General features: G+C 31.6%; 1 protein-coding gene across 1 annotated transcript; it reads left to right on the top strand.

Annotated features, from left to right (window-relative positions):
* The first annotated feature begins 2,488 nt into the window (after positions 1 to 2,488).
* On the top strand, positions 2,489 to 15,386 carry LOC143082621 (vesicle transport protein GOT1B-like). Its single transcript, XM_076258401.1, has 5 exons — positions 2,489 to 2,612; positions 11,002 to 11,093; positions 11,456 to 11,634; positions 13,794 to 13,875; positions 14,859 to 15,386. Exons 1-5 carry the CDS (start codon positions 2,588 to 2,590, stop codon positions 14,895 to 14,897), a joined length of 417 nt encoding a protein of 138 aa, XP_076114516.1. The 5' UTR covers positions 2,489 to 2,587; the 3' UTR covers positions 14,898 to 15,386.
* The last annotated feature ends 1,491 nt before the right edge of the window (positions 15,387 to 16,877 follow it).

The following is a 16,877-nucleotide window of genomic DNA, read 5'->3' as shown; positions in this document are numbered from 1 at the left end:
TAGTATTTAATTTTTGGCGCAACCGCTGGTGCAATTGAAAGATTGGATTTTGCAATAATAGGCGCCCCGGACTTTGTGATACAGAAATGATTAAACAGTGGCGGATCCAGAATTTTCATAAGTGAGGGCCCACTGACTGCCTAAGAGGTGGCCCGCTCCGGTTATGCTTCAGTGATTCCCTACATAGTCAACAAATTTTTTTCAGAAAAGGGGGACCGGGTCCCCTTAGCCCCCTCTAAATCCGCCTCTGTTCAAATGTGAACATCAGCCAACAAAATACTCTACCAAAATGTAGGCTTCTTATGGGATTTTTTCCTTTATCAAAATTGTCAAATTTAAACGTCATGTTGACACTCCAAATTGACAAATGTTAAAAATATCAAGATCTACAAAAACAGTTATCGACTAAATAACCATTTTGTTTATTTGAAAAATTTTACTTGAAAAGGTCTTTTATTTTTGGTAAGTGTAATTAACTACACACACGTCCATAGCAAATATATTTGGTTTGATGTCACCTAATTTAATAATAAAGGAGCAGGGTTTTTTTAAATCTTCAAGTTTTTTAAAAATCTTCCTCTATGAAACTACTTTTGGCCAAATTTTAACAAAGGGAGTATTTCGTTTTAAAATATGTCCAGTGACTCCGCGCGCGGTCTTCTAATCTGCATGACCGAAACGGCTATAGTAAATAGTTCAAATGTATACAGTTCAGTTGGATTGCCTTTCAAGGTCACAAACTTACTTCACCAATACATCACCATACTTTAGTTTACAAAGGTGTGTCCCACTCAAAACTTTTTATAACTTTGAATGATATAAATGTTTCTTGGTGGTTTTGAACCATCACCAAAGAGTATGTCAGAATAAATATAAAGTTAGAGTGTCCATATTGAAGGTCGAGGTCAATATTTTGTACAGATTAAGAATATTTTATTACAGCGAAAACAATACCCCCTCCTTTGATATAATCGTTCCCTATTTAGAGATGAACGCATCATTTTTGCATATTTTTAGTTCTAGATTAACATACATGCGCCTGTTCATCCGTCTGTTCCTTTTCGGGTTTACGTCTGTGTTTAAAATTACGATAGTTTTCCTAGGAGTTTTGGTTACGTACATTTGAAACGTAGAACACATTTTAAGGTACTGGGTTAAAGTTTTGGCGAATTAAGGTACTGGGTTTAGGATTTTGGTTTAAGGTACTGGGTTAAGGATTTTGGTTTTAGGTACTGGGTTAAATATTTGGTTTAAGGTACTGGGTTAAGGATTTTGGTTTAAGGTACTGGGTTAAAGTTTTGGATTAAGGTACTGGGTTAAGGATTTTGGTTTAAGGTACTGGGTTAAAGTTTTGGATTAAGGTACTGGGTTATAGTTTTGGATAAAGGTACTGGGTTAAAGTTTTTGATTAAGGTACTGGGTTAAGGATTTTGGTTTAATGTACTGGGTTATAGTTTTGGATTAAGGTACTGGGTTATAGTTTTGGATAAAGGTACTGGGTTAAAGTTTTTGATTAAGGTACTGGGTTAAGGATTTGGTTTAAGGTACTGGGTTATAGTTTTGGATTACAGTACTGTGTTAAGCATGTTAAGGATTTTGGTTTAATGTACTGGGTTATAGTTTTGGATAAAGGTATACTGGGTTAAGGATTTTGGTTTAAGGTACTGGGTTATAGTTTTGGATAAAGGTATACTGGGTTAAAGTTTTGGATTAAGGTACTGTGTTAAGGATTTTGATCAATTCTAGTAGTTTACCTTGAAGATGTTTAATTAACCTAGGCCTCAGTGAAGTTAAGTCCAAATTTTCATTAAGATGTAAAATTTTAAAGATGCAGAAAATTAATTTGACTTTAGACCCATCTTTCGCGGTTCACTGAACATGGAAACGTAGTAGCGCGTGCCTTGCATGGTGTCATCTGGACACGCATTCCTGTTTTTCCTGCTCGTACATCTTCTTTAATTTTATATTTTCCGGCAATGTATTTACTGGCCTACCCATTATATAATTATTGTATGCACTTAAATTTGGTTACACACATTACAGTCTATTGTAGACGCTTTGTGAGGTATTTTTTTTAAAGGTTCTACCATGTTATCCACTTCAGTTTTTTTTATCCTGCAGAGACATATGGTGTTTCTAAAACTTCTCAAAACTCAGTATCACAAGAAAAGCACTCTTTACGACCATTTTTTTAAAAACGTGTCCTACTGAAATTTTAAAGTTTTAATTAATTAACAGTGTGTACTTACTTATCACGCCGATTATAAAAATTAAAAATATGTATGGTAGGCCTCTACGTTATCACTGAGACATATATTAATTAAATGTTTTATATGACGGTCTGTTGTTATCTGCAATCACCTCCTGAAATCTCTTTGAATATATATAAAATAAAAGTATAGCTGAAACTACTTTTATTTACACGAAAGAAGTATCAACCAAGTCCGAAATAGCTCCATGGCCGAAACGTCTTGTTTCTTTTTTGTGGTATTTAGTTAGATCAAAGTTCTTTTGTTTGGAGGCAAGAAAAAAAATACAAAGCCACGGTGGCGAAAAACAGAGCAACGTCAACAATAAACCAACTAAGATGTATCAGATCACAGATTTTCAAAGTAAATAGCAAAAAGAAAAACGTTAATACTCAAAGAAATTCAACAATTATCAGACTTTCATTTCAAGTCAAAAATTCTAGCGGAATCACTAATGTAAAACACCCGGCATATTCACTTTCTCACCAGATATTTAAGTCCGCTCCAAAAACACATTCGGTCATTCCCATGACCGACACTGTTATTATCCGAATAACACTTGTAATGACCGAATAACACTTGAAATTTTAATATTAACACATATTGATGACGGATCTCCTGTAGTTGGTGATCGCAATACTGGTATACCAGTATTGTCCACAATAGTCAATACTGCTGTACAAATTTTGTACCAGTTTTGTAACTTTTTTTTTAAAAACAGCAATACTGGTACCTGTTACCTAATCTGTAAGTTCCGCCTCTGTCAGGCGCACCACCATACGGTGTAACTTGGGAGTTGCTATATACAGGGGCTCAATCACACCTTAACTACATGATTTATGATGGGTTTCATCATGAATTATATGTTAACTAGGTATATACAAATAGTAACCATAAATGGGAAGTTAATATATACTTTAATGGGAAGTTAATATATATTTTAATGGGAATTTAAATTTACTTCAAATCATGGGAAATTTAATATATAAACTTTAAGGTAAATATGTACATGACTCCACTCCTGGCTTATTCATACTTCTACTTGCACAGTTCAAAATAGTTCTTCACATGGAATTAATCACAGTTTCAAGATTATTGTCAATTGAATAATGATGATAACTAGGTTATTTGAAGTAGCGAAGCTCTTCTTTGATGTAGTCTATAACAATAACCTCTAGATACACATTCAATATTAGAGATGTTGGATTCGTCTAGGAATTCAAAGGATGAACAGTCAATAATAACTTTGAGTTGTAAGTCTTCTGATGATAATATTTCATTATACACTTCCATATCAACACAGTCATATAACTTTACTAGTATAATATTTAGGAAATGTTCCTGTATGTCTCTCAATTTTTCACAATATAGAAGGAAATGTTTAATGTCCTCACTTCCTTTGCCACATAATTTACATGCTGAATTAGTTCCACCAGATCTGTCGAACTTAGCTCTGTCATGCTGTAAGGTATAAGTTCCACACATGATTTTTGCTTTTATGCTGGCCATAGTTGAAGTAAACGGCTCTGTTCCACAGCTATCCCAGACATTGTGGGTTTTTCCTTGAGTGATATTATTGACATTTAAAAACTTTAGAGATGACTTTGATTTTACATCAGATTTTAGAAGATCAATCCAATACGAAGAGATAGATTTTCTTACAATATTTTTCCACTCGATTTTCCCCGGAGGCACATTAATAAGATCATGTGGTGATGGTAAGCCATACTGTTCTGTTAAGTCAATAATTTTGACAAACCAACTATTTGAATCCCTTGGCATTACAGCCAGTTGTCTTATAGCAACATCACGCTCGACAGAACCATGGTTTCTGATGATATTACCGAAAAAATTCAGCATACGCTTATGCAATTCGGCCTCAACTGGAATTTAACCGAGAAGTAAGTAGACAGCACTAGTGGAAGTGCGCTCTGGCAAATGCTGGATCTGCTTTAAAAGCTTGGTGTAATATACGGAGAGTAATTTCATATCGGAGACAGAAAGTATTATGGAGTCTAATCCATACAAAAGTCTGGGTAGCACATAAATTTTCACCAGGTGCATAGAGACTTTAGGGTTAAGTCCATTCAAACCATGGAGCCCAGCTCCCATGAGGGCATACACTGTTTTCCTAGCTGTCTGAATTCTATTAGGTACACAATCTTTCACACCATATTTAGAATTGACATCATGATCTATACCAAGATGAGTCGCTTTAACAGAATTTTGAAGCGGTTGACCATTCAGTGTAAATAAATGTTCAGTTTTACTTCCATATTGTAGAGTACATGACTTCTGGCTACTAATTATGTAGCGATGTTTATTTGCATAATCAGACAAGACATTTAACATTGTTTGCATCTCATACGGGTTGTTGGAAATCAGAGTAACATCGTCGGCAACAGTGGGTATTCCACAGTAAATAGAACCCAAGTGAGCACCAAGACCAGTATTGTAGTTGTATTGTTAACCATACTTTAAGGTGTATAATGAAAACTGAATTTTAAGCAAAATTAGATATTGAAGATCAAAGGGAGATTAAATGAACTCAAAAAGATAGAGGATAATTGTGAAATCAATTAACAACCTGTTAAAAATAATAACTTGATGACTTTTAAACATTAATTATTAAATAATAGTATATTATCGATGTATTTTACTGGAATATTAATTAAGGAGATGGACTTGAATTCCTAGGAAAATTAGTCTGGGGACATAAATTACTAACATCGGACTAAAAATACTAGTAAATTCTGTAACCATGGACTTTTTATAGTAGTAATATGTGTCCGCCCGGACATATTGTACCAGGACAAATTTATCTCTTACACTCCTTTAAAACAGGCTTTTTTTGCATTACCAACATCAGTCAGGGATATAACTCTATAGGGTTATTACAGAAAAATAACATACATTTGTTATTGTGGACAAAAAAATAAAAGAACTGTGATAACATATATGTGTGTTACATGTTTCAAAGGAACAATAAACATCATTAGTTTAGTTAAAAATGTATAAAAGTTCTATTGATATTACTTTTGTCTATATGTATACATATACATGACATAACTATTGAAAGATATAAAAGTTCATAGTTTTCCAATTTTAAATAGTACACCTTTATGTTATTATAGAAAAAAATATGCATGTAATAACTAAAGGATGTTATCACATCTTCTCTATATCACTTCAAAGCATTTGCTCAGAGATACATCATGCTTAATTACAATGTGTTTTAATTTATTATAAGAAATAATGACCAGAGCATGAAATGAGGTTCTGTGCAAGTTTCTCAGTAATTCCCAAGTGTCTGATATAATACGTTACATTCCTTTAATAACCTAGCCTTGTTATCACAGCCAAGTTCACTGTGTCTAAACCACACCGGCAAAATTTGCTCGGACTCGATGGTATCTAACATCCGGCACAATGACGGAACACCAATAGACAAAAGAAAGGTAGGTTTCTCCTTATTTTTTTATTTTTTTTATGATATCGAAGAATGTATATACATATACAACTATTTTCTATTGTGAGATGCAATATTTTCTACAACCGTTCTATATTAACGGAGAAATAAGTCAAAATGCATGTCAAAATGACGAATTGAGTGAACCTTGCCTCGAAATTGTTTAATTTCTAGTTAAGTTGTTCACATTGTACAGAAAGAAAGGTACGGGAAGATAGATTTGACACGGAGATTGCAAATTTAGTTATTATGAGCATCTCAATAATTGTATTTCTGTGTATGGAACGAAAGAAAAGGGTCATGTCAAATTAAAATAAACCGGTTTCGTCAATGTTGTTACTACACAATCACCCGGTTTCGTCTATATATATCACCCGTTTTTTTTGGTTATTTTTTTAACAAACAATTTATGAAAAGAAACTTTGGCACGGATCTGACCATTGATTTTCGAGAATTTAAATATATATTTATTGTAAAGTAAACTTGGCGTGTTAAAATCTATTTTAAACAACACTTTTGGACATAGTTAATTATGATAATACACATTTTCCTAATGAAAGGCGTATCCCTTATTTCACTTAACTTCAAACTAATTTTAAATGGAATATAAATACTGAATAGCAAACACTGGTATCTAATTATTTTGTAACATTATTATATTTTCTTTGTTTAGGCCAATTAAAATTAATTGATAGATTTTCATCCCCGCCCGCCCCTCTGAAATCGCCCCGCCCCGAATTTTTTTATTTTATAAAATTTACGATTTCCGGATTTTGTTCATTCCCGTTACCGGTAACCGTTAAAATTTCGTTTCATTCAGTGCTTCCTGTTTCAAATTTCGGTTTTGTACCTCGAGTAAATCTAACCAAAATGATTAAGTCGACCTTTCCGCTGCTCTATGATGACAACATCATCTTCCGAGAGTAAAGATTGATAACGAGAATGACATGAAATATTGGTGTTACGAGAAAAACGCTGTTTCCAAGACTGCAAATCGCGGTATGTCACAAATTTCTGTGATTAGAAAACTGCGGACTTTTTTATTTATGCAATGACTTTGTCTCAGGAAATTTAAACTGTAAATGATACCCAAAGCACAAGATTCGTGGAAACCATTGATACAGAAAACATGACTGAATTACAGATATTGAAACACAAGCACGAACTTTTCAAATTTATGACCGTTTATTGAATTTAAAAAGTCGACTAACATACGCATTTTATTTATGCAAGCACTTTGATTTTACCCATGTTATGTTGACAAACAGGAAATGTCCCAATACACCCAAACAGACTCATTAAACAACAACTTTTTTTTTATTATTAAGTTCATGTTTTACATGATAATTATATGTTCATCTTGCATATAAAGTACCAACCCTATTATTTTCAACACTCTCTAAGTTTTCGTTTTATTCTGTACTCATACTAATTGTGTTGCATACCAATGCATTTGCTTCATTTTATGGTAATACAAACAACTGTTTAGAAACCAAAATACATTTGTGTAGGTATATGTAGTCTAACTGAAGAGAGTATTTCTCACACGTTTTTGTTGTTAAGATTTAAAGCCGCAAATAACAGCAAATGTCCCAATACTCCCAAAAAGACTCATTAAACAACAACTTTTTTTTTTATTATTACGTTCAAGTTTAACATGATAATTATATTTTCATCTTGCATATAAAGTACCAACCCTATTATTTTCAACACTCTCTGAGTTTTCATTTTATTCTGTACTCATAATAATTGTGTTGCATACCAATGCATCAATGCTTTATTTTATGGTAATACAAACCATTGTTTAGAAACCAAAATACATTTTGTGTAGGTACATGTAGTCTAACTGAAGAGAGAATTTCTCACACGTTTTTGTTGTTAAGTTTTCAAAGCCGCAATTAGACGGTACCTCGAATGACTGAATGACACTGTTACTATCCGAATAACACTTGTAATGATCGAATAACACTTTAAATTTTAATATTAGCAAATATATCTAAAAAATATATCTATGTTTAAAAGTCACCAATATGTGCTTATTTGAAAATTCAAAGTATTACTCGGTCATTACAAGTGTTATTCGGATAATAACAGTGTTATTCGGTCATTCGTGTTACCCGCAATTTATAGATATATTTATTTAAGGATTTGAAATATTATGTAAGATTCCTCATACTTGTGTATACATGATGTAAGCTTATTATTACACTTGCATGAAGAACTCGTCACAAAAGGGTTTCATATGAAATAAAATTTAAAAAATAAAATCCTCCCACCCGCCCCATTATTTTCAAAAATTTGGATGAAAATCTACTAATTAATTTTAGTTGGCCTTATAATAGTAGTATGTAAAGATGAAAAATAAAAGGATGTGTTTTGATTGTGCCATAATTTTAATTTACTATACTATATTATATACACTTAGTTTACAATATTTACTATCAATTATTAATACATTTATGCATTCAATCATTGACGAACAGTCCCAAACCGACTATAGTCTATACTGTTCTGCACAAATTAATCATGCATGCAGTCCTGCCAGATTTTCTGGTACTATATATAATGTGTTACTTGCGCACTAAAGCGAGTTTTCACACTTAAGCATCCATAACATAGCAGTGAGATTTGTAACTTTCTCCCCGTTTCTGGTAGGCACATTTATTTTCATAGGCATGTTTTTCACATTATTTTTACAGTTCAAATTCATTTTTTGTACAGTTCAAATTCAATTGAAACTTCAAGATAACTTTCGAAAACAATATCTGACAGTTTTGTATTTTCAATGTGAATAAAAGTTGGTTTGCAAAACATGACCGTCATTTATATCTAGGTCTTATTAAGAAGAAGTGACGGTAACCACTTATCCCATAAACATTGACAATGAGACAACTTTCTTTTAGACACAAAAATTATGTTGAATTAATCAAGTTTAGGTCAGCGTATGCCTTAAACAATGAGAAAAACACACAAACTGCATGAAAGCAAGCTATAACAGGGCCCTAAATTATAAATGTAAAACAATTCAAACAAGAAAACTACCTGCCTATTTTATGTTCAAAATGCATATGGTATAAAGCAACCAAAGACAACCATGGAATTATAAGCGTGTGAATCGGGAATGGACTGAGTCAAAGTGTTGTCACTGACACAAACAGTACAACAAAAGTACAAATAATAAAAAAGGATGAAAAAACCTTAACTCGTCCGATGACAGAGCCTGTATAGTAAATGCGCGATGTGTGCCAAAACTTGTATTAACTATTATCCCTTAACGATTGTAGAAAAGATTACATACATAGAATGATTAGATTACTTATAAAGGTGTCCATCCTTTTGTGCGAGAAAATCACATATCAATTGTGTGTTTCGATTTTTAAGACCGTAAACTTTAATTTCAAGTTTAAACATGTTCAACATATTTTCCCATAACTCATATAGAAAACGCATATTTAGAGAGCTTTAATCTCAATATGCTGTTAATAAATTTCAGAATGCAAAGTAAATTAAAATATTTGTGTTCTATAAGAGTAGGAATTCAAGTGTTTGCTTATTATTTATTTGAATCTGAGACTCATATAAATAATAAGCCGTTGTCCGGTGAACGAACTTGTTTTCCAACGACCCACAACACTCCTTTTGAACACAGAAGTTAAATAATCAATTATAATGTAATGCGATTATGATTTTTTTTATTTGACCAAACCGGGTTATGCATTTTAAAATCTATGGGTTGTATACATTGACGAAACCGGCCAGTTCCATTTTGACATGACCCATTTCTTTCGTTCCATACACAGAGATACAATTATGGAGATGCTCATAATTACTAAATTTGCAATCTCCGTGTCAATATCTATCTTCCCGTACCTTTCTTTCCGTACAATGTGAACAATTTAACGAGAAATTAAACAATTTCGAGGCAAGGTTCACTCAATTCATCATTTTGACATGCATTTTGACTTATTTCTCCGTTAATATATATATAGAACGGTTGTAGAAAATATTGCATCTCACAATAGAAAATAGTTGTATATGTCTGTTAAAAAAAATAAAAAAATAAGGAGAAACCTACCTTTCTTTGGTCTATTGGTGTTCCGTCATTGTGCCGGATGTTAGATACCATTGAGTCCGAGCAAATTTTGCCGGTGTGGTTTAGACACAGTGAAGTTTATCCCTAAATTGCCGTCTCATTGATTTACCATGATTAATCAAAAATGTATTAATTTAATTTAAAAATTAGTTATCAAGGCTATGCATTTAGTTTCTGCGCAAATTAAAGTATCAAGAGTTTCCTAGAGCCCACTATAAATGAAAGAATTTTACAAATAACTAACATACAGTCAGGGTTACTACTTGTACAAGTTATTTTTAATTACTCGAAGAAGTAATATTAATATACTTATATAAGTAAATTTTTAGGATACTTATACAAGTGAATTTTATTTACTTGTATAGGTAAAAAAAATATTGGCTGAGTTATGTCCCTTAGACATTCAATTTTTTTTCTTGTAGAAGTAAAAAAGTCATCCTATCTTCTTTTATTGAATTCTTATGATTTCTTTGTTCTAATAGAATTTTAAATTATCTGCCCTTTACAGATGTCTACTAATCATTTAAGTGTAATTTCATGGACAATGAAAATCCCATTTGTCTGTTATCTTCAGAACATTGCTCATTTACAAGCCCCCAAGGAGCAATTTTTGAAGGCCTTGCGCAAATACTTAAGATCTTTGCACAATCAGTTTCTTTGTTGAATTAATAAAATGAAACATTGAACTCTAATACAAAAAATTGAGTAAACCTGGGAAAAATCATTAAAGGCATGAATTAACATCTCAAAACTTGAGGACTTTTGTGGGATTGTAAGAAAAATTTACTTATACAAGTAAATTTTTGTGAAAATTAAGGGCAGATTATTCAAACATTATTTATTTACTTATATGTGTATATTTCTTTTTACTTCTTCAAGTAAATGAAAATAACTTGTACAAGTAGTACCCCTGACTGACAAATGTTATTACAGATTTAGAAAAATTAAGAAATAAAGAGTAGACAACTCATGAAAGTATCTGTTATAACACATGCAAGTTATTTTCTGTAATAACCCTAGCCTATAGAGTTATATCTCTGACTGAACATAGTGGTAAGTTTTTAATTAAGAAATAAGTGTAAAGGAATAATATTGTGATATATACTGCCTGCATTAGATATGTGCGAGATGTTTAAAAATACCTGTTGGTAAATTATTTAAATGTTTAATCCAAATTAACTTTTTTTCAGAGATTGGTGTTGGGCTAGCTGGATTTGGAATTGCCTTTCTGTTTCTAGGAATTATGTTTTTCTTTGACAGAGGATTACTAGCCATTGGAAATGTAAGTCTTTGTTTAAAGAATATGGTACATTTGTACCTGTAAAAATATCTGATAACCATCTATCATGTCTATGTTTACCTTGACAAAGATTTGAATAAGAAAAGTTCAAATTAACATGAAAAGACTGAAAGAGAACAGGAAACTTTATCCTGATGATCTGTATATTTAAAACAAAATATTTCAATCGATCTTAATTTACAAAAATACAAGAAAAGGATATAAACAGAAACCCAAAAGATAGTGAACAGTACCTGAGCATCAGAAATTACAGCCATCTGGCCATGGCTTTGTAAAATAAATTTGATGTTATAACCATATAACATTTATGATTAATGTTCATTTGTATTTTTCTTTCTTTTCAGATTTTATTTATAGTTGGACTTTCTTTTGTGATAGGAATGGAAAGAACTGTAAGATTTTTCTTTCAAAAACATAAAATTAAAGCCACAAGTTTCTTTATTGGAGGAATATTTGTTGTATTATTAGGATTTCCAGTCATAGGAATGTGTGTAGAATTATATGGATTTTTCTTATTATTTAGGCAAGTATATATAGTATGATACATATTATAACAAGAAATATATATTGTGCACATATATGTTTGTGTAATCTAGTGCAGAGGTCGAAGTTGTACTATTACATGTAACATGATTACAATTTAAACAGACAAAAAACATATTTGACTACAATGTGAATCAGGTTAAGAATCCCACAAGCATGACAAGTAATTTGCTTTGAGGAAATTTTGCTAACAAGATTTCAGAGATTTTACATCATGCAATATGTCCTACAAAAAAACTGAAAATATGGGACAGTTTTAAAGACTTATAAATGTTAATCCTGTTCTAAGTACATCATTGTATATTTAATATGTTTAAGCAAAAGAACAGTTCAACTTGTATTTTAGAAAGTCATTGTGAGATGAAATAAGTATATTGACACTGATGCATTATTAAGTTTAGGGATTTCAGTTTATCATGGACAACTGTTACATGTATGTCTGTAAAAATAAAAACTGTAACCAGAGGAGCTAGTCAGTTCATTATGAAAGGTATAAGTTTATCTTGAGGCTAGGAATGACATATTCTAGTTTCAATTCATTCTAACATTACTTTGATATAGCAGATTTTCTCAATTACTAAGGAGTAGGTTTACAACATGCACATTGATGCACTTGATTATGAATATCTTTTATGTCAAAATGTATGTACAATGTATTTTGCCATTTGATTGAGGACTTTCCGTTTTGAATTTTCCTCAGTATTTTTGATATTTTACTTTTTATGTAAATCATACTAACAACAAAAGATGAAGCATTTAATTTACAGAATTCTTATGTTTTCTTTAACAATGTTTAACGTAACATGCATAATGGCCATGTATATAAAACTACTAATCAAGGTTTTATGAAATTTGGCATGGACATTCATGTAAGCATGCTTTTTTACATCAATCACTCATCATGATTTTTATACAACCGCAAAAAATTTATTGGGATTGTATAATGGTATGATGTTGTTGTCTGCGTCAATCACTCATCATGCTCATCAAGTTCCTGTTTACTGGATACTAATTGCAGGGTATTGATTTACATATATATAGCACTTGAACAGGCCCGTGATATCGCGGGTCCGTGACTGAATTAAAGTATATAACTATGTGTAAGCCTTATTTTAGCCTGGAATTTTGTATTGGTATTGTCATCTGATATAGTCATGGTGATTATAAGATGCACAGTTTTTTCTGCTTCCAAAATCTTTCTGTTTGAACTATATTAGTTATAAATAAAGTTGAATTCTTTAATACACAAATTTTACATCATGCTGGCTAACAAATTGAAAACTGTACCTATGTACGCCTTTTTGAAGTCTAGATTTTTACACGGGGGGTCTCAACATGGGATTTTGGGTACAGGTGTGCAGCTGGGATTTTAAAAACACCCCCCATTCATATATTGAATAATTGTGAAATCCCTACCTATACATATATTTCACAGCGAAATCATAACCCATTCATATATTTATCAGCTCAAATAGTACCTATATCGGTCAATTACTACCTATTGATATATTTCCTCGGTAAAATTGCACCCCATTGATATATTTGACAGATCAAAAAAGGGACCCATTCCAGCGGCACATATGTATATACCTTTATATAGGAAGAGACCCCCCCGTGGATTTTTAGTATTAGTATTGTCATATATTATAAATTTATGCTGATTAAAATACTTCAATACATGCATGACATGCAATAGGAAACAATGTGACAATGATTGAATTTAGTAGTGTCAACCATGTGAGTATGACCCGTGTATAAAGCAAATCCTAAACACACTGTTTGGTGGTGTGCCGGTCAAATGTTGGACGTACAGATAAGGTATAGGTAACAGCCTAACAGGGATGAATATACATGTACTATATTGGTATCAGTATCGGATTCGACCCGGAAGTTGTTAATTATTAGCAATATTAATTATGTGGAAAACAAAAGGGTCTGGAATGGTGTAATTTTTAATCAATACTATTGTCCTATATTAGCTATATTTACAGTAGAATTCTTTGATTTGTCGTTTTTACCCCATGACGGCTAACAAATTGGACCTCGTTATTTTAGTATTATAGATGTATAGCATGTATAGTAAGCAATAGTTAATTGTTTAACTTGTTTATTGATATATGTAAACTTTTCTTCTTTCAGTGGGTTTTTCCCAGTAGTAATTAACTTTTTAAGAAGAGTACCAGTTATAGGAACAATTTTAAATTTACCTTATATTCGACAGGTAAGTTTTATTTATTGCAGACTTGTCTCCTAGAATCTTAATGATAAATTGATAACCATGAAATATCTGTTTATTTAATCTAGAAATCATGTTACCTTGCACCCTTACAAAATTGTTGTTAATAATAGAGTAAGTGGACTAATTGTCAAACAGCATTCCAACAACACAGAATAGACAATAAACATTTAGAGGTCAATATACAGCCTTCATCACCCAACAAGTACCCACACTCATGTCTGTTTATAACAAATTATAAATCTATCTTTGTCTTGTACAAAATGTATGGGGAAACGAGTTGTGAAAATAATTCAAAACAGACAAGCAAATTCTCACTATAGACAAAAGCCTGATAAAAAAAGATGGCAAGGAGAATTAGTTACTGACAGCTAGCTATATATAGTTCAAAGTCAATAACAATTAATAAAAAAAAATATATTTAGTCGGAAAGTGCTGCTCCATAAAGAATTGGTTCAGCAAGAACAAGACTTAAATTCCTGTCAGATAAATAAAAATGAATAAATAAGTTTTATTTAGAGTCAGCATAGTATATAAATAAGCAGAGACTAATAAGAACATAACTTAAACTCTTATGAGCTTTTAATAGACATGTACTCATAAATCTAAGATATGTCAGATTCACTTATACTCCAATTTCAATTTTATAGCAACTAAGATTTTTACTAAGTACATATATTTTGGTTTACAATCTTGTTTCTATTTGCATAATAATTAAAGGAATATATAGAGTATTATGTCAAAGGAACAGCAACCTAACATCACAATAAAACTAAAACTAAAAGAAGACATCATTTTATAATGTAATAAAAAATTTAGAATGCACTCAGGACCATGTCAAATTCTCACAAACAACGTTCTATGTGAAAAGAAATTATAAAACAAAAGAATACACAGAAGAAATCTTTATTTATTTTTATATTTTGATGAATCTTTGAAGTTATTGGACAGATAATTATTTATTGCAGGTTGCAGACAAACTTGGAGAGTCCAATTCAATGGTATAGTGAATTTTTGTTACTTAGTTAACAGTATTATCAGAAAGTGCCATTGTCAAGAACAAATAAGCTCAGCATAATAATGAAGAAATTAACAAGAATGATCAAATTATGTAGAAAAAGATATTGTGATTTTTACCAAAGAATACTGATTTTGAATTCATCAAGACTCTGCGCCACAGCTAGAAATGCACCCCTTGTTGACAGCTTATTAAATGTTGAAACTTGAATGCATGATCAAGAGATTTGTCATCCTGCAGTTTAAAGGTGTAGCATTGTGTATCAGTAACTATTGTTGACCATTACACTAGACAAAAAAGACTACTTTCATTGGAACAGTCACTGAGATTGAACTCAGTTTATATCATGTATATAGTTTAAAATTATATTCCTGATCATATTTGACATAAAGAGTAGTTATTTTTTATAATTTTGTGCTTTAAAAATGTTTCTGAAATTATTGAAAGGATGTGTATATTAAAATGTTGATGCAAACTATTCCCGATTGTACTCCTTAACTTGATACTGTATGAGAAGGAAAATTTGTACTCAGAAAACTAACAATTCAATGCAAAATTAGCTACTTGTAAAAAAGACTTGGATGAAAAAGTACATGAGTGTTTTTTGTGTTTGCATGTACCAAAAACATCAATGGTCACACCATAAAATCTTACCTTTTAAAAATTCATATATAATTATCAAGCATGAAATTAATGTGAGGTAAAGGAGTTATAGATACTTTTTCAAATTATCAGTTCACATAAACATATATGCATGATCACTCTCAGGAGCAGATCCAGCCATTTTAAAAAGATTGGTTCCAACTATACATCCCCGTTCAAATGCATTGATTGTCAAAAAAAAAGGGGAGGCAGGGGTCAACCCCTGAATCTGCCACTGACTATTTTAAGGCTGAGATACTTCAACACATGAAATTGGTTTTCAGGGTATATGGTGTGCTTTAACATGATTAAATTTTTATACGACCGCAAAAATTTTAATTTTTCGTCGTATATTGCTATCACGTTGGCGTCGTCGTCGTCTTGCGTCATCGTCGTCCGAATACTTTTAGTTTTCTCACTCTAACTTTAGTAAAAGTGAATAGAAATCTATGAAATTTTAACACAAGGTTTATGACCACAAAAGGAAGGTTGGGATTGATTTTGGGAGTTAGGGGCCAAAAAGGGCCCAAATAAGCATTTTCTTGGTTTTCGCACTATAACTTTAGTTTAAGTAAATTGAAATCTATGAAATTTTGACACAAGATTTATGACCACAAAAGAAAGGTTGGGATTGATTTTGGGAGTTTTGGTTCCAACAGTTTAGGAGTTAGGGGCCAAAAAAGGGCCCAAATAAGCATTATTCTTGGTTTTCGTACAATAACTTTAGTATAAGTAAATAGAAATCGACGAAATTTAATCACAAGGTTTATGACCATAAAAGGAAGGTTGGCTTGATTTTGGGAGGTTTGGTCCCAACAGTTTAGGAATAAGGGGCCCAAAGGGTCCAAAATTGAACTTTGTTTGATTTCATCAAAAATTGAATAATTGGGGTTCTTTGATATACCGAATCTAACTGTGTATGTAGATTCTTAATTTTTGGTCCCGTTTTCAAATTGGTCTACATTAAGGTCCAAAGGGTCTAAAATTAAACTTAGTTTGATTTTAACAAAAATTGAATCCTTGGGGTTCTTTGATATGCTGAATCTAAAAATGTACTTAGATTTTTGATTATTGGCCCAGTTTTCAAGTTGGTCCAAATGGGGGTCCAAAATTAAACTTTGTTTGATTTCATCAAAAATTGAATAATTGGGGTTCTTTGATATGCCAAATCTAACTGTGTATGTAGATTCTTAATTTTTGGTCCCGTTTTCAAATTGGTCTACATTAAAGTCCAAAGGGTCCAAAATTAAACTAAGTTTGATTTTAACAAAAATTGAATTCTTGGGCTTTTTTGATATGCTGAATCTAAACATATACTTAGATTTTT

The sequence above is a fragment of the Mytilus galloprovincialis genome, chromosome 7 (genome assembly GCF_965363235.1).
Source record: "Mytilus galloprovincialis chromosome 7, xbMytGall1.hap1.1, whole genome shotgun sequence".
Lineage (NCBI taxonomy): Eukaryota > Metazoa > Mollusca > Bivalvia > Mytilida > Mytilidae > Mytilus > Mytilus galloprovincialis.
This window is presented reverse-complemented; position numbering and strand designations above follow the sequence as displayed.

What these genes read in the sequence shown, in the direction of transcription:
- LOC143082621 (XM_076258401.1), top strand. Translation starts at nt 2,588, where the DNA reads ATGTATCAGATCACAGATTTTCAAA. An exon ending in GGATTTTTCTTATTATTTAG is followed by an intron (nt 11,635 to 13,793) that starts GCAAGTATATAT and finishes TTCTTCTTTCAG; the next exon opens with TGGGTTTTTCCCAGTAGTAA. An exon ending in ATTTACCTTATATTCGACAG is followed by an intron (nt 13,876 to 14,858) that starts GTAAGTTTTATT and finishes TATTTATTGCAG; the next exon opens with GTTGCAGACAAACTTGGAGA.